The 22353-nt window shown below is 38.5% G+C and overlaps 1 protein-coding gene across 1 annotated transcript; it reads right to left on the minus strand.

Moving 5' to 3' along the window:
* Positions 1 to 190: 190 nt before the first annotated feature.
* On the minus strand, positions 191 to 19835 carry LOC112554648. Its single transcript, XM_025222577.1, has 14 exons — positions 19753 to 19835; positions 16563 to 16684; positions 14393 to 14627; positions 12976 to 13099; positions 12178 to 12305; positions 9695 to 9765; positions 8993 to 9023; positions 8030 to 8094; positions 7469 to 7499; positions 6721 to 6771; positions 4917 to 5086; positions 3945 to 4079; positions 3485 to 3612; positions 191 to 725 (listed from the first exon to the last, which is right to left on the minus strand). Exons 3-14 carry the CDS (start codon positions 14580 to 14582, stop codon positions 692 to 694), a joined length of 1158 nt encoding a protein of 385 aa, XP_025078362.1. The 5' UTR covers positions 14583 to 14627; positions 16563 to 16684; positions 19753 to 19835; the 3' UTR covers positions 191 to 691.
* Positions 19836 to 22353: the final 2518 nt, after the last annotated feature.

Here is a 22353-nt window from a genome sequence, read left to right on the forward strand (position 1 = left end):
GGGATGGGACAGCACACATTTGTATTTCCCATGGTACTCGATACTTGATATTGTAAAATAAATTTACGCTGAAATTTGCATTGTCAGACTTTTTAAGCACAGGAAAAATACTTTTTATTCCAGTTTCATTATGCCATGACTTTGTTAACATGTGTGCAATGCGCAGTGTTGTCCATAGGAATGGGAATCCCATGGGAATCCCATGGGAAACGTCCCATGGGATGGGATGGGATGGGACATGCATAAAGTGCCATAGGATGGGATGGGATAGAAAAATATGTCCCATGGACAACCCTGCTGTTATCTCTTTACACAATAAACTTTGAAACTCGCTAAGGGTATTTTCACAAACCCTTTTTTTCTACAATATATTCATATGGAAAGGGAACAGGACACGAAACAGGTGGTCGAATGAGTTGTGTGGGAGTACTTAGGTGCGATCGTCTCATGACGGCCGCTATTTCTTTGAGGTCACCGTGTCATGTCACAAGTACAAAATTGTGAAGATGCGGGACGAGGCTAAGAATAATTTGTGTTGCTGTTTTGTATTTTATTACGAGTAGTCTGATCTTTTACTGGGTCTGGAACTCCGACAGTTTTCCTCGCTGCTATGAAGTCTTGAACAAATTATTCACATTTCAATGATACTGTTTTTAGACGCAGGCTTAAGGGTGGTCATCTGCATCCCTCTTTAGCACAAAGGTTCCATTTCATTGTTCGCCTCCCTTTACGGCAACCGAAAAGAAGTTAATAATGTTAACGAAAACAGCAAAATCAGCACAACAACATCAGCAATTAATTAAATTGCTCTTCATCGTAAAAGATTTTGCAGGTTAAATAAAATTAAGCATTTAATTTGCGAAAATTATTCCTCTTCATTTACTGTCATTCCTATAACACTTGCTCCTCTTCATACTTTAAGGATAGTTTTACAGAGACTGTGTATCTAGGGTTTAAATCCTGCCTTTTATAAACTACGCACCCTTGCTGAGCGGATCAGTCTAATCCAATGTGAACAAAAACAAATATCTACCCATGCGAATTTTAGTCTGTGTAAGTAAACACATTTTCAATATAATGAATGAAAATGCAAAAGTAAATAAACAGAATATATCTGTTATTAATAAACTCAAAGCATATTGGCATTTTTCTGCTTTAAAAATGCAGTGGAACCTCGGTTAACGAATGCCTCGGATAGCGAATATTTCGGTTAACGAACAAAAATTTCGTTAAAAATTTGTCTCGGATAGCGAACAAAATTTCGGATAACGAACAGCCACGCGAACCACACGTGACCGACCAGCATGTCATCATTCGCGCTCGAGACACAGTTACGATCAGTCGTTCCTTATCTATGCGCATCCTTCTTATTTAGTGATTTTTGTGCTTTATTTAATAAGATAATCCTCAATAATGGCTCCAAAGAAGATTAAGAGCAATTAATAGTAGTGAGGTAATGACAAGGAAGCGGCCAACAAATGAATTGAAAAAGGAAATGATTTCAAAGTATGAAGGTGGCATGCGTCTGTCGGATATGTGATGTCGTATTATTGAAGAGTTTTACAAAAAAGAATGCAGAAGGAACAGACATTGGACAAGTTTTGTCATTTAACCTCAAAGCTACAGAAAAGGGAAGTCACCCCCGATTTTATAATGTCACGTGTGCTCATGGAGGGGGGAATCAAAGCAGTAATTCCACCCATTCCTCCCCACACCTGCTTCCAACCACGCCGTCAAAACGGCAAGTTTTCTGATGTTTCAATGCTTTCGTTAATGTTTTTATATTTAACTTCATTTAAACTGCATTATAACTGTTCTCATTAAAACAACTTACATAGCCTGTAACTTACAAATATTAGCGAGTCAACAGGGGCTGGGAACCAATTAAATCTATTTCCTTTATTTCTTATGGAAAAAATTGTTTCGGATAACGAACATTTCGGATAACGAACAGCTTTCCAGTACGGATTAAGTTTGTTAACCGAGGTTCCACTGTATATGAAATTATTAAATTCTTTTTGGAGGCGAGGTGCTTGTGACAAATTTGCACGTATGCCCCTTCACGACGATAAACCTCTTCTTCACTTCTGCATTTTCACTTCTCAGTGCAGTTCTTGCTGGAAGTTATAAATTTGACCTTCTTCATTTGCGCACAACTGCTTTAATTTAAGAAAACTTAATAGGTAGGTGCCTAAAACGATAATAAAGATTCTAATACAGTGGAACCTCGGTTAACGAACTTAATCCGTTCTGGAAAGCTGTTCGTTATCCGAAATGTTCGTTATCCGAAACTATTGTTTCCATAAGAAATAAAGGAAATAGATTTAATTGGTTCCCAGCCCCTGTTGACTCGCTAATATTTGAAAGTTACAGGCTATATATATATATAGGTATTTGTAATGAGAACAGTTATAATGCAATATAAATGGAGTTAAATAAACATAAAAACATTAACTAAAGCATTTAAACATCAGAAAACTTGCCGTTTTGACGACGTGGTTGGAGGCAGGTGTGGGGAGGAAGGGGTGGAATTACTGCTTGGATTCCCCCTCCATGAGCACACGTGACATTATAAAATCGGGGGCGACTTCCCTTTTCTGTAGCTTTGAGGTTAAAGAAAAAAACTTGTCCAGTGTCTGCTGCTTCTGCCTTTTTTGTAAAACTCTTCAATAATACGACATCACATATCCGACAGACGCATGCCACCTTCATACTTTGAAATCATTTCCTTTTTCAATTCAATTGTTGGCCGCTTCCTTGTCATTACCTCACTGCTATTAATTGCTCTTAATCTTCTTTGGAGACATGATTGAGGATTGTCTTATTAAAATAAAGCACAACAATCACTAAATAAGAAGGATGCGCACCGATAAGGATCGTAGCTGTGTCTCGAGCGCGAATGATGACATGCTGGTCGGTCACGTGTGGTTCACGTGGCTGTTCGTTATCCGAAATTTTGTTCGCTATCCGAGACAAATTTTTGACGAAATTTTTGTTCGTTATCCCAAAAATTCGCTATCCGAGGCGTTCGCTAACCGAGATTCCACTGTAGTCTCTCTGTCTGAGCACACTTTTCACTATAGCTTCGTTTATCATACGCATAGTCTTGTTGCCTTAGCCATATAGACTATATAATAGGGTAAACGGTTAATAGTACAAGGAAATAAAAAGCTGAACTTGAAAACTTAAATACTACTCTGCAAGTTTTTGTGTTAAATCGAGTATAGTTAATATCTGTTTTTTTTCTAAAATAATAAAACTTGCTACTTGTTAAATATAAGAAACGTTAATGTCAGCTATCTTAAATTATTGAAAAACATTGAACTAAATAAATTTTGTGACATTATTTTCCTATTTTAAGTTATCATAATGAATAAGAATAAGAATACATTAGACTAAAATAAAGGTTAACTATAGCAATTCTCTCTTTACATTTATGGTTTTTCTGTACAATTTCAAACAATGGAAAATCATGTTTACTTACGGAATGTAAACCACGTGACTAGCACAAGAATCGGCATCAGAACTAGCAGAGCTACCAGCAGACTGAGAAGCAGCGGTAGCAGTATCTTCAGCATTTACTAGACCAAAACCTTGTGGTGGCAAAATCATCTGTAAAATTACGAGACATTTTTTCTATTACTCCAAGAAAAGAAACCATGTCTTTGCACTCCTTCGATGATATATCAGCCAAATTTAGGCTCGTATGGTATTACAGACTGAAAACAGTAACTCTTTTTGAGGTTAATTTCTTCTGAATTCGATGATTGAAAATCATTAAAAATTATATTTTTGTGAGTATTGTTTTCTTTCAATGAACATAATGTGAATACCTCAGAAGACATTTGACTAAAACAAAGGTAAACTTTGTAGAAATTCTCTTTACATTTATTATTTTTTCTGTAAATGTTTCAAGCAATGGGAAACTCAAATAATGTGTGTACTTGTATATTCTGAGGAGAATTTTCATTCCTATGAGAATCAGCAGCATGATCAGCAGAACTACTAGCAGACCGATCAACAGCAGAAGAAGTAGCCTGAACATTCATTTCACCAGAACCTTGTGTTGTCAAATTTATCTGCAAAATTGCGACTCATTTTCTCCATTACTCCAAGGAAAAAAAAACCCAGACTGAACAAAAGAGTGCAACAAGGAACGAAATAATGTAATCAAAATCTAAAAGGACTAAAATATTTTTAGGAAAGAAAACGTTTACTTTTCTCAAACTATTCTACTATTGACAATAAAAGGGTTTTAACAGAATTACAATTTAGTATATCTGAATCTTGATTGTTTTTATTGTAGTTATTTTGTCTGTGGGGAATAAAGTCTTTTTTTTTAGGTCCGTGCACTCCTTCCATGATGTATCGGCCAAATATACCTCCTACGTTATTATACTGAAGACATTAAAAACCTTTTGGAGGAGGCGTCGCTGTAGTCATTATGCTGTAATTGCCATTCTTATCCTAAACCCTTAAAACTGTATAATAACTGTGTAATAGGTTTAACACTGCTAATGATAAAATTTATAGAAAGATTAGCCATGAAAGATCAATTCATCGCAAAAAAAATAAAAGAAACTGTCTGCTTAAAAAGTCTTGAACAGCTAAAAGGTGTAAAGAAAAGACATGAAAGGTATATGACACATGAAAAGAAACAAAAAATAAAAGCTGACTCAGTGACAAAAAGATAGTGTCCCCCATTCTGCATACTACGAAATTTCATAAATACTACATTATTACATGTGATCTCGCGTTAAGGGCTATGCTAGCATTTTCTAGAGTAATAGTTTGAGTGGCCGTATTTTTACATAAATTTCAAGGGCCTGTTATATCACTGATATTTTTTTCTTTCTGTTATTGACACTAGAGGCAAAACAATTCTTATCCGTTAAATGAGTTCACGCTCTACTTACGTTTCCGCACTTTTCTTTCAGAGTCTTCCACTGACCCATGTTTATCTTGTTCTGAAACTTTATGAAGTCAGCGTCTTTAAGTTCCTTGAGGACTTTAGCATTCATGAGACCTTCGTCCACAATTAACGACAAGATCTCCCAGTCCAACCCCTGCAGGTTCCTCTTTAATGCTGAAAATGGGCACGAATTGACAGCATTTATGAGAACAAGCATAAACATGTAGCAGCGAAGACAACCAAAGTGACATAATTTGGCGATACCAAATAGTTTTGTCATTGAAACATGTGTACACCGTTACTTGAAATGTAAATGTGGCAATTGATAAGTACTCAATATGAGCAAACATCGTAAATGCAAAATTAGTTCAAGACGTGAATTCCTATGGATGACGCTAAATAGGGTTCCTATCTTCCTTTTGATACCTTACTAGTGAAGTTTTCGTGGGTAAACTTTATTCCAGTTCACTTGATAATTCTTGCTCTGAGCGAGGTAAGTATATGACCAAAATAAAAAGGCTGCAGTAAAATGGAATTTTGCTCTCCATTTATATCGTGGTCTTTGCATCTACTTAAATTTTATGTTAAGGAGCCACAGCAAAACATCACAGGACGAACTAACGACAGAGACAAAAGTCAGTTTGTTTTAAATATAGATAAATGGGAAACAGAGGAAAGAGGCAATGTTTAGTGCAATAATAGTGAGTGACGCTGTCTTTATTATATAAAATAATATATATAATGAAAAACAGACACACTTATATCATGCAAGAATTGAACTACGATTTAAATTGAATTTAATAATTATAAATTCTAATTTTCTGTTGAACTGTATTTTCTTTAAATGTTTTTTTATTTAGAGGAAAATCTAGTCCATTAAAACATGCTAGCTTTTAGTCTAGATTAAAGTAAATAATTAAAACGTTACTTTCTATGAAAGTAGCGTACCATTGGTTTGATGATTTTTGTCAGAAGACAATGATGGCAAGGTAATGTACGGTCTTTAGGGAGTTTCCATGCCATGGAAATTTTGACTGCAAAGGTGGTATGTATAGTTATTTCAAATCCAGGTGCCATCACAAATTGTATCCATTTTCTTTAGATTGCATTTTCTTTTTCGCTTGAGACAAATCGATGTGAAGATATGCTTCCTACATTCATAGATTTTCTTGCATTTACACACTTCCCACATCATCGATAAACTCTTTGTAAATCATTGTAACAGGTATCTGTGTTTCTCATTTGTTTTTGTCTAGGAACATATTATCTTTTAACACTAATTATGTATTAGTTATTTTATATTTATCTGATTAAGGATATCATAAACATTGCTTATTATTTACGAGTTTTACCAAAAATCAAAATACCAACACACATAAACCAGAGGCAGCCATTAGGGTTGGCGACTACAGCAGCCGCATCAGGGATTAGTGGGGCGGGAGGGAAGCGATAGGAGGCTTTTTTAATTTCATTTCTTTTTTTATCATTACTGGTCTGCACAGAGAGTGTAATCTATCTTGGTCGTGGTGCTGAGCATTACAAATACCCATTAGTATTATAATTATAATTATATTATTATTACTTTACATGGATCCGCATACTGCTAAGACCGCCTCTGAACAACTACTCACACATTCTCACACAGACAGACAGACAGACAGACAGACAGACAGACAGACAGACAGACAGACAGACAGACAGACAGACAGACAGAGCAATTAGAACTTTAAAAATGTGTGGGTGGCAAAAGAATCACCAACAAATTTCACGCTTGACAAGCGAACCATTTCGTTTATTTACATACTTACTTTCTTCTTCTGGATCTGACGTCTTTGAAAACCGTCCACAGCAGCCAGCACCTATAGCTCGAAGAAGTTAATGACACTTCGCCATAATCCACTTAAATCCATTTAATTATTAAGAGATCATGTGCCATAACTGCACACTGTACTAAAGAGAATTGTTGTCTGTGGAGGGAAAATTAACTACTACAATTATTTTACAATAAAAAAATTGTAACTTCTTAGCATGTCTATGTACATTTAATTGCAAATATACGTCAAATCCTGACATAAAGGTTATCAGTATACATCTGTGTTTAACCTTTCATACATGCTAGTACACAAATATATTATTTCAAAAAAAACATTAACTTCAGAAACTATTTGTAGTTCATTTAATAGATGACTGTATTCTATTATTTTATTATATTTCCATGTCTAAGGATAATATAGAAATGGCTAATTACTATTAAAGAAAAAAAACCGAACACATCTACACAAACATATGCACCTATACAGAGAGATTTGAAAAATGAAAAATTATGTAGGTGATAAAAGATCCACCACCATTTTCTACGTTTTTTCAAGCCAAGCATTTTGTCACACCTAGTCACATAATTAACACAGTATTAACCGCACAACGAGAGCCTGGACGGGAAGATCCCTCTTCGGAAAGGCTTATGACGCGTGCTGGTGATTTCGGTTGCGGCCCTATGCTCCACTGGGGGAGAATAGGAACAAGAAGAAGAAAAAAGTCACATAGTGTCATACTTACTTTTCTCTTTTGAGCCTTCTGTCCCAGGAGCCTGCAGTAAACAAAAGAATCACGATTTATAAAATGCAACTTTTTAAAAAATTTTTCACTTCAATTCAGAACTGGGACATAAAATGTTAATGCTTAAAGAGATAAAAAAAAAAAAAAGAAAACCCACAAAGGGCCCCAAAACAGTTGTGCTGTAAGCACAGAGTCACGGAAAAATACACAATTGTAAGCACGCTCACGCATATGTATCTACATGAATTCCCGCATGTGGAGATAAAAATACATTAAATGTATTGTTTTGTTCTGAAAAAGCTCTGAAAATGTACTTTCCCAGCAGTTTTGTGTCCACGTTTTGTGGTTTGAAGGAAGATCATTATGGCCTCGATGTAGATTGCCTTGTTATCAATAATGACAATGGACAGTACATTTTATAGCGCTTTTTCTCAGCATCAGCCAGACTCAATGCGCTTAAAATGTAAACACAGACATAAGAACAATAATGGTGTCAAAACAAAGAGTTCAGTGTTTTTTCAATATGTATTAGTAAACAGATAGAGTAAAATTTGGACTTACCATTTCTATGTCGCTTTTCTGATTGCGCTTAGAATTCTTTGAAAACTTTTTCCAGAAGCCGACACCTATAGAAGAAGCTTGAAGAAGTTAACGACACTTCTCCATAATTCACTTAGTTTCATTTAATCATTAAAGAGATCATGTGCAATAAATTCACACTATACTAGAAATAATTATATCACGTCTATGCCATAACCAAGAAGCCCACACGGCTTGAGTTTACCGGCGCCTTGACTCCACTCACGGCCTCCAGCCGTCCTTTCAAACAGAATCTCCCCACTCTCCTCGGCGCCATAGACGTTGTAGCTTTAACGTCTCTGTCGGCGCCTAGGTCAGAACTGCCTCGAGGGACGCTGCTCTCAGAGGGTCACCACCCGTTGGCCAGGGACTGTGACCAATCGCCAGCGCCCACGACACCCAAGCCACGTCAAAGCGCGTGAACGTTTTGTGCGCCAAAACCGTGGACAGGGAAGGGAGGGGCCGGCGCAGTGCACCCCCAAAGGCTCCCACCGGCAGCACACAGCACTCACGCCGACGTCACCGCTACAGTTAGCGGGAGAAGACCTTGACCTTTTCCCCGCGAACTGAACAAAACTAGCCGTCGAAATCGAGACACGCGACATTCAGATACTCTTTGTAACTCATCGTAATACATGTAGTTGTCTGTATTTGTCATTTATTTTGATCTCGGAACCTACTATCTTTTTTTAAATATTTGTAATATGTTAGTTATTTATTAATAATTCCCTGGTTAAGGATAATGTAGAAATGGCCTATTATTTACGAAAACATTTAAATATACACACACACACTCACACGTACACAAATATATACACACATATATATATAGAGAGAGAAATCAGAAATCTAAAATTATGTGGGTTACCAGAGTTACAAAGAATTACAAATTCCACTTTTGACAAGCCAACCATTTTGTCACACCAAGTCACATATTATACTTACTTTTTGTTTTTGAGTCTTCTGTACTAAGATTCTGCAATAAATAGAATATTGTATCATCTGAGAACTGGGACATTAAAATATCGCGCTTTCCTGTCTCTAACATTTTCATTTTCGCGCGACATAATAGACAAAGTTTCTGTAAACTGCAAGAGAAATAATTCGACCATGGCTGATGTGTATAAGCGAACTTAAATTTCTTGGCCGACTTAACCGCAAATTTTACTCAGCTGAGTTCGTGGCTGGCGGTGTGTATGAGCGGACTCAGCTGCTTGCTTAGTTACGAAGCAGTCATAAAGTTGAGTAAGAAATTTTGTACTTAGCAGACTTGAGTTGTCTTGTGCACACCGAGTTACTGTACTTAAAGGTAAGTCAGCCAACTTAGGCTTAAGTTCATGTTTAAGTTCGCTTATGCGCACCAGCTCATCCACAAATATGCATGTGCACATGTCCGAATAGAAAATGTGTACCGATTTCATGACCAAATCTAAGAACCAAAATTTTAACAATCTGTAATCAAATAATTTCTAAAATATTTTATCGAACACTTTTTTAAAGACCTCAAGTAATATTAAGCCAGGTATTCCTTTAAAAATAGTGTTTCGTGTTTCGCATGAAGATCACAGAGTCTCGGTGGAAGCGATTATAGACTGGTTTGTTGTTAATATGTCAGGGTAACCTGCAGGTACAGTAATGTGCACTTACCTCTGATATGCCGATCTGCTGATTGTGCTTAGTCAAGATTGTCTTTTTCCAGCAGATATGGTACACAACCCCTGTAACAAGAAGACATTAACGGTACTTTTCCATAATCCACTTAATTCCATGAAATAATTAAGATATCAGGTGTGTTTGTCAGAGACGAGAGTAAAAATGCATAGTGTGTAGTTGTGAATTTGACAGCATGTAATGATTTGTTTATGATACTCTCACCCCAAAGCGTTTTCTAGATTTTTTTGTTTATGGTATCGATATTAATTTCCTTTTGTATACATCGCTTGAAACAACTATGCATCTTAACAGTAATTCTGAATGCTATTCCTATTAACAATAGATATACTTCAATATATCTCTAAATTTCTTCACAAGCAATTTCTTATTGCCAGCTCAGTAGATAAGCAACTATCACCAAACCCACAGAAATCAGCACCACACGAGTTTTAGATACTCAACTTTGATAACCCGTTGTATGTAATAAATAAAGCATGTTATATGCTTTCTTTGAATACCAAATGTTTCCGCTCGACCACTTAGCAGCAATGATAGCATTTAGGGTAAACCTGCCTGTCTGTCTCACCACACAGAAATCTGGTTGATGCTTTCACTGAAGCACCTTTGAACCTTTGAACCTTTGCAGGCAAAGAGATAGAACTTCTCTGTTGTAACTACCCCTTTTAGTCCCCATATCTAGAACGCATACACTAACACAGGTGTGATATACAAATCAAAGAGATCTTTGAAATCTATAAATGCAACAATATCCTACTTTGGGCAAGCTATTTCTCGATTGAAGTATATTAATTTAACAATATTTTTACATTTGAGTATTTCCTAAGAAGTTGTGTGTGAATTTCCCGCCCTGAACATGATGAACTGTAATGCAGACACATCTCTGGAAAGCTCACAGGGGCGCTATTTTCAATAATCAAAGATGTGCTATGGATGCAGATAAAGAATAAAATATAATCAACCCTGGGTCACTGGGTCACCAGTTTTATCCCAGATCATTTTTACTAAATGAGACTCAAAGAAAGAGAGGAAAACAACCCCAAAATAGCTTTTAAGTACAAAGCAGTGAATTGAAACTGCATGAAAGCTATAAAAGTAGCTAAGTAGAACTCGATTAGAGCCAATGTCGGATCATAAATGATGGAATAGGAAGAGGTCACAGCGGAAAAGGGCCTAAAGCTACTAAAGACCCCTACAAAGATAGGTCAATGCAAAACTTTAGAAATCGACAGAAACGACCGCCTTCTCACAGAAACCACTGCTGTACAAAGCTGATTGGCTGAATATTGTAATTAACTATGCAAAATCCCGGTGAAGACAGAATCCAATGTCTTTTAAAGCAAACAGTCCTGCAACCCTACCAGTCTTACCCGAAGAGATTGATATCCCAGGTGGGTTAATAGAAGAATATTTACAACACTGGCGAGATCTTTTCCACATCTTCATTGACTTTAACAGGTATTTGACAGAGTCTGGCACAAAGCTATTTGGAAAGTGAAGCAAAGATTTGATATCAAAGAAGTCCTTGTTCAAAACAGATGCGCTTTACAAGCGATAAACAGGCTCAGTATTGCTCAGCAACCAGTGTGATACGTCATTCAGCTAACAGTGGATGTCTGCAAAGGGTGCCCCCTATCCCCTCTACGGTTCAACATCTCTTCGGAAAACATAAAAATATTTCATGACCCTTTATATCGAGGAGATCTCTATAGGCGATATACACTAACGTCCACGAAACAGCAGAAATCTGCATGAAGAGAGAGTACTGTTTTGAGTACTTGAAAGCCACGGTTGTCAAGGTATCATTATTGTAACAGTGACAGAAGCAATGACCACTAAGGACAGACTCTAGTGTGGCAGCATTGTCAGGTTTGCAACAAGTACAGACTGCAAAATTCCCTTGTACTTTGCATCCTGCTTTATGGATGTAGACTTTGATTCCGCTTAATGATATGGGAAGGAAAATCCTGATCTTTGAGACCAAGTGCTCCAGAAGACTGGTTCAAATCCCCTATGTGCAACGCAAAACCAATGACTCTTGAACATAGTCGCCACAGTCACGGACAAGCTGGACGCGGGGCAAGCTGGACTATGTGATCTGCAACTACTCTCTGAGACCGCCTTTAGGAGTACCGGGATGGGGTCGATGTCATAGGGAGTTGAGGAAGAATTGGTGGAGTGGACTGGTTTCAAGCAGGATCTGCGTATTACAAGACAGGTGGAAGCTAGTCTTGTTAGCCACTGAGTCTATTTAGTTCATATCAACGACTAGTACCGGCAGACCAGCAATACCGTCCGTCATATCATAAATCAGTGTACCTGTACACATATTAAAAATCAATTATTATCAATAAATTGTTCTTGATCATCATTTAACCTGGAGAAATGAATCAGGACAGACTTGAATATGGATAACAATGATAACAAATAAGAAAAATATCTTAAAGGGGGTTACTTACTGCCAACCATCAGAAAAAGACTAATGCCAAGAACGACTCCTGCTATCGCTGTCTTTATCAAACTTCCATATTCGGTGATATTTTTTTCCGTGTTGCATGTACCGTCATCTGCAATGCAGCCTGAAAACCTACAAATAATATATGGCACATGCTATTACAGTCATATTAAATAGTAACATAAAGACCAAAAAAAGAACATATGGTTTTTCAAAACTGCTAGTAGGTCAGAATAAACTACGAATTCACCAAATCTGAGGAAATCTTTTGTTTACTCGCAAGATATCAGTTTACAAACATCTAAATAGTTACCTGTTCACATAATGAGGTAAGACACTACTTTTTTAATCTCAAGTATCACTTCGACAAGATAAATTTATCATACATCTTTATGATAACTTATAAAGCATTGCACTGTTTTTTCACTTGCAACTGGAACTTAGAGATTTTAGTAAAATTCAAGCAAGCTCCTTTGATTAAGTCTGTTTCGACATATATAACAGTTTCTTCTCACCTTAATAACTTTCCACATCCATTACATTGATATATCCTAGCCACACTAGCAATGTTGTATATTTAAAATGTTGAATAGTGTACTTAATAATCTTTCACATAAAAATATTTTAGATGTCAACGTAAAAAGTTCTTTTGGTGCACTCTTTTTTCCTTTTTTATTAAATTTTTATTTCGACTTGATTCTAATAGCAAAGTGATCAAATTTTGCATATTGCAGGTATATAGAAATCCGTTTTTTAGTTCCTTTTAAAATATAAATAAGTAAAGAGATTGAACTCCACTTACTTTTGGTCTAGAAAGAAATAGGCTATCCACCCTCCTGCAAGCAGTATGGGACGAATCACAGGTTTACAGGAGGAACACCAACCATTAATCACGCGTAATACATACACAGTCTTCCAGGATATATCTGGAAACAAGCATAATTGTAGATTACCAAGCATATATACATACATGTACATGCACGTACGATTTGTGTGTATATAAACAGGGCTTCTACTTACGAAAAAAAAATTGCGTACAGTACGCATTAAAAGTTCGGAGGACCCCTTCAATTTTCGTCAATGGGGTCCCCTTCAAATTTGGGCGAAGAACAGGGACCCCTTAAAAATCTGAAGAAGGGGTCCCTGGGACCCCAAAAAATTTAGCTTATGCAGAAACCCTGATATATATACAAACATATCCTTTTGCATGTATGCATGTGATGTATGTTTTAGAAAGCACTGAAAGTATGCTGAATATGTAGGTAGGAAAAAACATAACTTAAACTGTGATTGTAAGATCGGTAACAGTATTGTGGTAAAGTGACAGAGGCAGCACAAGTAGGAGGTTGTTGTAAGCTGCTTTCTAAGATGATGAACATTAGGGGTTAGACCGGTAACCCTTTACTGATCTCTTAAATTATTGTATCCATTGATTGGTACCAGAGTACAGATTGGCGGCGGTGGTGGTGGCTATTTATATGCAAATACTCCTCCTAATTGCTCGCCTCTTTTACAATAAAACAAAAATCTCAAACACCTCTTTCCCTCCAATCAGATCATACAACAAATGTGCATAGCAAAAACAAAAAATGTTTTCCTATCCATCTCTCTTTGTTGCTAACCATTTCATACGTCGGTGATACTTTTCCTCTTTTTCCTCGAGGCTTCTTTGTTTACAATGCTCATTATGACATAGGGATCCTTTCTTCTTCTTTTGTCTGCCTAGGATCTGCTATGCCGTTGAATGTAGCACCCATCTAATCTTTCCTATGAGAGTATCTTCCTTATTTAAGGCAACCAGTTTACTCCCTCTTCTTACCTTTACGGTTTTGCAATCTTTGGGGGGGTGCAGTTTTTCAAGAATAATTCATTGATTTTAGCTGGACCACATTTGCGTTTATTGTCGGTAGGTATCCCAGTATTGCGGAGTACAGTGTGTTGATTTAGGTATTACAGAGTGATTCAGTTACTTGGATTAGGTCCTATTCTGTTTTGATTCTACAAATGATACGGGTCAGTCGTAGGCACAGTGGTTGAAAGTGTATGTTCCTATGACAATGAGATTAGGGTATCATGGGTTATTCTTTTTCAATGTAAGACCTGTTTACCTACGTTGATTAAGTTAGAGCTGCTAGAGAGAAAGTCAATATGATGTGATTTTCATACTTAAAATTAAAACGACATATATACTTCCACCATTTAAACAGCAGTGAACTTACCAAAGCAAAGTAGAAGAGCAGCTGGAGAAAATGCTAACGAAAATGTGAACACATATCGTCGCCAAATCTCCCCACATGGACAGAAAAACAGATCATCGCTTACGAAGTGGTTTCCAATCCCAAGAACCACCAGGCTAATCAGGGAAATGTGTCCCTTGAGCCAGGTAGTGATCTCCCCAAACTGTTTCATGATCTCTGTCTTTAGTGACTGTGTCTCGTGGCTACACTGGCAAACCTGAAAAAACAAGCAAATTGGACCACATTTTCTTTCTCTCATGGCGTATAATAATGCTTGTTAAAAAAAATTTTTTTTAATTTTATTCAAACTTTGTAATGATATGCATTCCTGTTTTCTGAAAAAGTTCATAGAAACATGTTCGCAAATATGTTTATTTTCCGTTGTCCTTTTTCATTTGATATGATCTTGAGCTGACAGTTATATTTGTGTAGGTGCATGTATTCGGTAAAACCTTGCTCTCTCTCACACACACACAAAGTCTCTGACTGTTACACTTATAACTGATTTAAGGTATGGTAATTGTAACTTGTTGTATGAATTGTTTAGTGCATTTCACATAAATATCAGCACTCCTACTAAGACAGAAATCATCAACGCTGTCAAAATCGTGAAAGGTGGCAGAGCATCAGGTCCAGATGGCATATTCCCAGAACCAAAGGCAGACCTAGAAAAAACAGCAACAATGTTAAAGCCCTTTCTACACAAGATCTGGGAACAAGAGCTCGTACCGACAAACTGGGAACTAGGGTACCTAGTCAAGTTACCGAAGAAAGCCAAAGAGACCTCTCCCAGTGCTGGGTTGAATATTATCACCAACAATCTTCCTGATGGCCCTAGATTGGATTATGCCAACCGGTATCCAGTGGACCTTTACCAAGCAGCTAGAGGATCTGGACTTTGCAGATGACATTAGTCTCCTACCTCATCAGCAACAACATGCACAAACCTAGCTGCGTAAGCTAACAGAGGAAACAAAGAAGATTAGCTTAACGGTCAACAGAAAGAAGACCGAAGTGATGAGAATCAACAACAAGCAGGAACTCCCAATCCACCTTCAAGGAGAGAACATCCTGGAAACAGACCGCTTCACGTGTTTGGGGAGCGTTGTCAGCAAGGACGATGGAGCTGACGATGATATCAAAACTCACATCAACAAGGCCAGGCATACTTTCAACACACTACATCCTATCTGGAACTCCCGAGCATTATCCTTCTGCAGTCAGACCCGTATCTTCAACACCAATGTGAAGGTAGTCCTACTCTAGGATTCCGAAATCTGAAGAGTGACAAATACCATCAACAACAAGCTCTAGACCTTTACCAACCGATGAACACGCCTTATTCTGTGAATAAGAAAGCCTAAAGAGATCTCCAACAGCAGCATGTGGAAAAGAACCAACCAGAATGCCACTAGCTAAGACAAAAAAAGTGCAAACGGGGCTGGATAGGACACACCCTGTGCAAACCAGCTGACACCATTACCAAGCAGGCACTTGAATGGAACCTTCAGGGGAAGAGGAGAGTTGGTAGACCAAAGCAGACTTGGAAAAGAACTGTAGAGAGCGAGGACAAGGACGTGGGAACCACCTGGGCCCAACTAAGGGGTGCTGCCCTTTCCGCTGGCGATGTGTTGCTGCGTCCCTATGCTCCTCGAGGTGTAACCAGGACTAAACTAACCTTCGTGTTCTGTGGACACACTATTTCGACTACATGAAGCATGCATTTCAAGGTGTTGTATGTTGACTGTCGCTAATTTTCTGGATGACGGGAGTACAGTGTGCAGCCAAGCACGCACAACGGCCTGCACATAGCAAACCAGCAACAGGCTGCATTTGCGGCCGACGTTTCTGTACAGTTTTTTCTCAACTCATTCAACACATAATTTTCACATGCAGCACAAATTTCTCCAACGTTAACTAGTAGATTTTGAATTGTATATATATATAATATATCATGCTTTTCCTTAAATATGTGTATATGTATCTCAGCCCCTTTCATGCTTTGTTGCTCAATGTTCTCACGGCAGAAAGTGCAGCCTAATTTGTAAGATATACAGCAACTGAACAGAAATTAGTAAATCCTGCCATAATAGTTTCTCGACTAAACAAAAAGCAGAACAAATAAAACATTAAAGGAAAGGCTTATTCTTACCTGTCACAACGATGAACCAGAGTGGAAGGGCGATGCTGCATCCTCTGCCCGCTAGCTTTGGGATATATATTTGTTTTCGTGTCCAATTTCTGAGAAATGGTGGGATCACCTGTCGCTCGTACCTGCATTAAAAAGAAGCAGCTGTGCGCTTTACCGAGTCGATGAAAAAACATACATGGATCTCTTGACAGTGCGAATTCAACCAGAGTTTTAAAAATGCACACAAGTAACCTAGAAAAATCCAACTCTGGACTAGACACTAAAAGGGAGCATGAGGTAAATCCTTTAATGTTTACGCATTTTAGACAGGATAGGATCCCTAATATTTATAGTAAGTGATGCTGGTAAACAAGTTTGACCACCAAGGCATCCAGATGTATAGCTTAGCACACGCACTTCCCACCCAAATGAAAAACATTATAGACAGAGGTAGTAATTTATAGTATAGTCAAATATAACCCCAATCTGCTAACGATGACTTTGCATATCCTTCTAAATAAGGTTGTCAAGCCAAAACACACAAGGGCTTACATTCGACTTCACCAACTGAAGACTTTTGAAATGCCAACTTCATCTTTGCTGTGGCTCTAACACCCAATAAGATCCTTGCCAAACATCGCCTATGGTTATTATAAACTCTGGCATACTATATCTGTTACAAGAGATGTAAGTAAAAAAAGGCAATCAAAATGGTGTTGTTTGATGAAAACAATACAAAACCTGTTGAAAATCAGGAAGCAAAACAAAGAATACTAGGAAATACTAACAGCACCGTGACATTGACAAAGCCAAAAGAATTACCCAAAGAAACTATGTCAAGCAGGGAATTCACTTAAGAGTAAAGTCTCCATCATTCAGGACGAATTGGGAAATTACGGACTATCCTGACACAAGTAATGTATTATACCAAATGTTTACAGCATAATGACGGTTTAACAAGTTTGTGGCAGAAATAAACCCAGGGGAAGCCGGGGACACTGGGCACACCCTACTAAACGCTACTACGTCACCCAACTGAGGTCGTCCCCCTATTGCTGTGACGTGCAACGGTGCAATAAGGGTGGATGTGCTGAGGACATGGAACAAAGCATAGAGGCGTGCACACAGCTGACAAGCAGCAAGCTGTTGTGTGAATCAACTGTGTAAAATTGATTCTTGCTTCAAAGCACTTTCTGGCGAACTCAATACACGGTGTGCAACACATGGCCTTCAACACTGACTTGATTTACCTGGTTCCGGTCCACTACCTACTTATGGTTCACCTAAGCCCTGTCTTGCCTGTTGCTCAATATTCTCACGTTAAAAGGAACTTCGTAACATTTACGATATTCACCATGTAACGTTTTACGAAAGAGTGTGTTGAATGTGTCTGCGAGCGCGTGTAAACATCTGCATGTGAACCACGCTCGCCACACTCTTTCACCTTTTTCAACAAAAAGGTCCGGCCAACGATTAACACATTTAATGTTTATGAAATTAACTAACGATGAGATGAGGATGAAACAAAATAAAATAACGCTACCCCCTCCAGCGTCAACCTCCTCCTAACGTTTCTCAGACGGTTGGCGCTGGCGAGATCACTGGACCAGCAGGTTAATCCACTGAATTTCTTCACGCAGTTCGTGAAGTTAACTGTGAAGTTAACTGTGAAGTCCACTGAATTTCTTCACGCAGTTCGTGAAGTTAAGGAGATTGAAGCCGTATCGGCGAAGATATTATATTCCGCTTGGATTGATTACTGTACCACACTGGGTAATACTCCACACGATAATACTCCACTGGACACACGTCGGCTATCCGTTGCTGGCAGTTAACCATACACTGTACACTCCCCGCGGAGCTCTGTACACTCCAACTGCTTGGTCTCCTCTCCCCCGAGAACCGTTCCTATCCCTCGTTAACCCGTCCTCTGTTCATTTACGTCATTCACTATATGACGCAAAAGAATCGTCACCCAGAGCTACGTCAGCGCTCGCGCGACTGCTCTTCCCTGACCACAGGGAAAGTTAAAAATAAAAATGAATCTAACTAGATTCGTCTCAATCGCGAATCGTTACACACCAACAGGGCAGAAATTTGTAAACACCGCCAAAAAAAAGACTTTAAACTTAAGAAGCAAGTACCATTCGATACCTACAAGCTCAGGGCAGCATAACAAAAGTAAACTTCGCTAAATTGAAATTCATTGAAGTAAACATTATAATGGTTTTACTCTCTGGTAGCTTCTCGAATCATTGAAATATAGACCTTTTTTTCATAAACATTTATACCTACTTTCTGCAAATTGTGTGACTGCAATTCTGCAGTAAACAATCAGATGCGACTGATAACAATCGTCTGAGTACAAACACAAGTTGAGTAGCATATACTACTAACAGGGCTTTTCTACGCGACTATAACCAGAGTGTCGCAAGAGATTGACCGTTAAAAGTAGCGATAATAATTAATGTCATTAGTTCAATTTTTCTCTCGCTTAAGCATTTTGATTGCTACGTTCTACAACCTGCATTTTTATACTTATCGATATTGGCTTGTGCAATTTTCATTAACGAAATAAATCCAAACAAAAGAAAAAAGCAGTGGAGAAGTTCCCTGTACGTGTAGGAATATACACAGGTGACAGATTCGTTACAGCGTTGTAATGACAATACTACGATGCGTGACATAGAAGAATTGATATCTAATGAGTGCCAGTGAAGTGTGTAAAAGGGGGGAAAGTCATAACAACCACAGAAAACATGATTCAGATGCTTTCCGTGGCACACGGCGTGGAAGCTTTCAGGACCGGGTAGTTTTTTTATAGGGTCCTTGATTAGAGGGGTACATAGTTTAGGTTAGAGGTTTAGTCAGGGCCTTTTCCTGATATACTAGTAGAGACTACCATCTCTGAGAGCAGAATACATTTTAATAAAGCAAACATCATTATCATTATGATGACAGGTAGCTACAGCGAAAGCGAGAGAGACAAAGTGAGAGAAGGAGAAACAAAATGATGGACCTAAGCCGTATTCATAACTTACAGGCTTACTTTGATACTTTCTAAGTGGGTTATGTGCATATTAACTAATTAATTAATTCGATCATTATACCACATCTTCCAGAAATGTGGTCCTCATGAATGCCACAAGGCAGACTGACCGCAGGCAATTCAACTAAAGTATAACGAGGGTAGCTGAATAGATCATCTTACCTTCCGCAGAGGGAGACAAGAGAGAGGTAGAGGGAGACAGCCGTCGTCTTCTTTAGTCCACGAACAGTACTGTGATTACTAGTGCTTACCAGAACGCTGTGTCCATCACGTGATTTAGAGGAACGAAGATAACCTTTTCTTCGAAGCTGTAGGCGTTTAACCCCCCCCCCTGTCATGACGTCACTGATGTCAACTCCCCCCTCCACAAAGAGCGCGGGAAGTCATCTGTAAGCGGAAGCCTATGGAGATGGCAAATCATAAATTACTTGTTCATCCTACTCAGGTTATGGGGTTAGAGTTACACCCTAGACCACAGGGGATCTAATCAGTTCTAAAAATAATTATCCTACTTTCATCATGGCAATTAGACCAGTTCATACACAAGGGATGTGGATTTAGGGCTGTTTGTAAACCTTTCAGTGTAAAGAAAGACTGGGGCAAGTCCCACATCCTTAGATACTGTCACGCGCTCTTTCATTCGACATACAACAAACATCTGAATTTGGATTTCCGCTACTGTAGTAAAAGAACTCAACTGGATTATTACTGTATTAGTGCCTCTTTCATTCTTTTTTGTAGGGGGCGGGAGCATTCTTTTTTTTTTTTTTAGCACTTTTGTATTTTTTTTAAATATTTTTTTTAAAGCCAGTACTACGATATAATATAGAAAGCAAAATATCAGGCAGGTCTAATCACACACAGACCCACAATTATTTAAAGATTAAATATCACTTACCGATTATTATCCCTAATTTCACGCTCCCGCGATCTCTCGCTCTTTCACACAGTTCCTATGAAAAGGCCTAGCCCAGAGGTTCTCAACCTTTTACTTGTGACGCCCCCCATGACGAACACCGGTACGTCCGCGACCCCCCTTAGCCAGCTAGGTCGGTGAAAGAGGGGGGGGGGAGCCTTAGCTAACCTCGAACGCCGCGTCGAGGAAATCAACAACGGAAGAACAAAGTTCGTATCTGCAAGAAGTATAACTGTTAATGAAATTTTACTAAAGCAACTTCTGCGGTGCTAATAAATACTATTTTATTGGACACTCGCTTTGATTAATGAGAAGGTTGAGCTGTTTGCTGTTGCATAGAGAAGCGAACCTGTGTGCGATGTTCGTACCCACTGCTATTCGCAGCTCAGCCTCTGCGTCCACACGATTTCTGTATGTAGACTTCAGTGCCGCCAATGCTGAAAATCCTTGCTCACACATATACGAAGTTGAAAATGGCAGCAGAACTTTCATTGCTTTCTCAGAAAGGAGAGGATATTCACCGTTGACGCTAATCCAGAATGTTGGCACTGGTGTTGTTTGGAAGACCATTTTCAGGGATTGGTCACTCGAAAGGTCGATGAGCTGCTCTTCTTCTTCCGTGGACAACCCGCTTGTGCTAGGATCAGCCAGAAATGGATTACGAATCCAATCGTATTTAGTCACATCAATTTCAGCGAAGTAATGCTGAAACCTTTCTTGCAGTTCGTTTAGATGGGCAATAATTACCTTCTTCACATGATCAAGATTCAAGTTGTCAGCCTTGCACTTACACAAGCACGGAAACATATCAAAACTATTTTCCTGGCGTATCTTTTGCGTCCACAACCAAATTTTTCGGACGACAGCATTCATCTTGTCAGTTGTTTGTAATATGGTGGTGTATTTCCCTTGCATAGAAGTATTCACAGCGTTCAGCTTCTGAAATATGTCCGATAAATATGCCATTAGCAGCAGCCATCGGTCGTTCTTAAGCAGGTCAGCCTTGTTGAAAGAGTTCTCCTTCAGAAACGCCCACAATTCTTCCCTCAATTCAAAGACACTCGCGAGAGCTTTTCCACTCGACAACCACTTGATTCGCAGTACTAGAGCAAGGCGTCATAGTCGGCTCCCATGTTTTGACATATCAGAGAAAACAGGCGAGATCTGGCAGAACTGTTCTTTACAAAGTTTTCCATTTTGATGACATCCGTTGGCACTGTGTTCAAGTCAACACTCAAATCTTTGGAAGCTAGAACTTCACGGTGGATCATGCAGTGAGTCCAAACTACGTCTGGAGCAACCTTTTTAATAAGAGATTGCAACCCTGAGAACCGCTGTTAGCCTATTTATTAGCCTTTCAAACTATAATTAATATTATATTATTTAATTATTATATGTATAAATTAATATGATGTGTTAGCATGTCCATATGTAAAGCGCTTTGAGTCTGGCTGATGCTAGAAAAAGGCGCTATACAAATGTGTTATTTATTTATCAAAACCATGTTTAATGCCAATGGCAATGCCACGCTGTGTCATAGGCTGGTCTATGTTATTTTGTCGGGAGGGGAGAGTGGGTTTGGTCGATTTTTGAGAGGGGAGCGCGGGCTGGCGTCGCTTGAATGATCGTTAGGGTTTAGCGTTGAGGTTAGGTTTAGGGTTGGGATTAGAGTTAGTGTTAATTTTAAGGTTAGGGTTAGGGTGAGGATGAGGATTAGCGTTGGGGTTAGGTTTAGGCTTAGGTTTCGGTAAAGAGTTAGCAACGAGAGGTAGTCGAGAGGACACGGCAGTATGGCGAAAATTTGTAGAGTAGTTGTAGCGTTGAAAGAAAAGTTAATATTAATAATA

This window comes from Pomacea canaliculata, linkage group LG13, assembly GCF_003073045.1.
Source record: "Pomacea canaliculata isolate SZHN2017 linkage group LG13, ASM307304v1, whole genome shotgun sequence".
NCBI classification, from domain to species: Eukaryota; Metazoa; Mollusca; class Gastropoda; order Architaenioglossa; family Ampullariidae; genus Pomacea; species Pomacea canaliculata.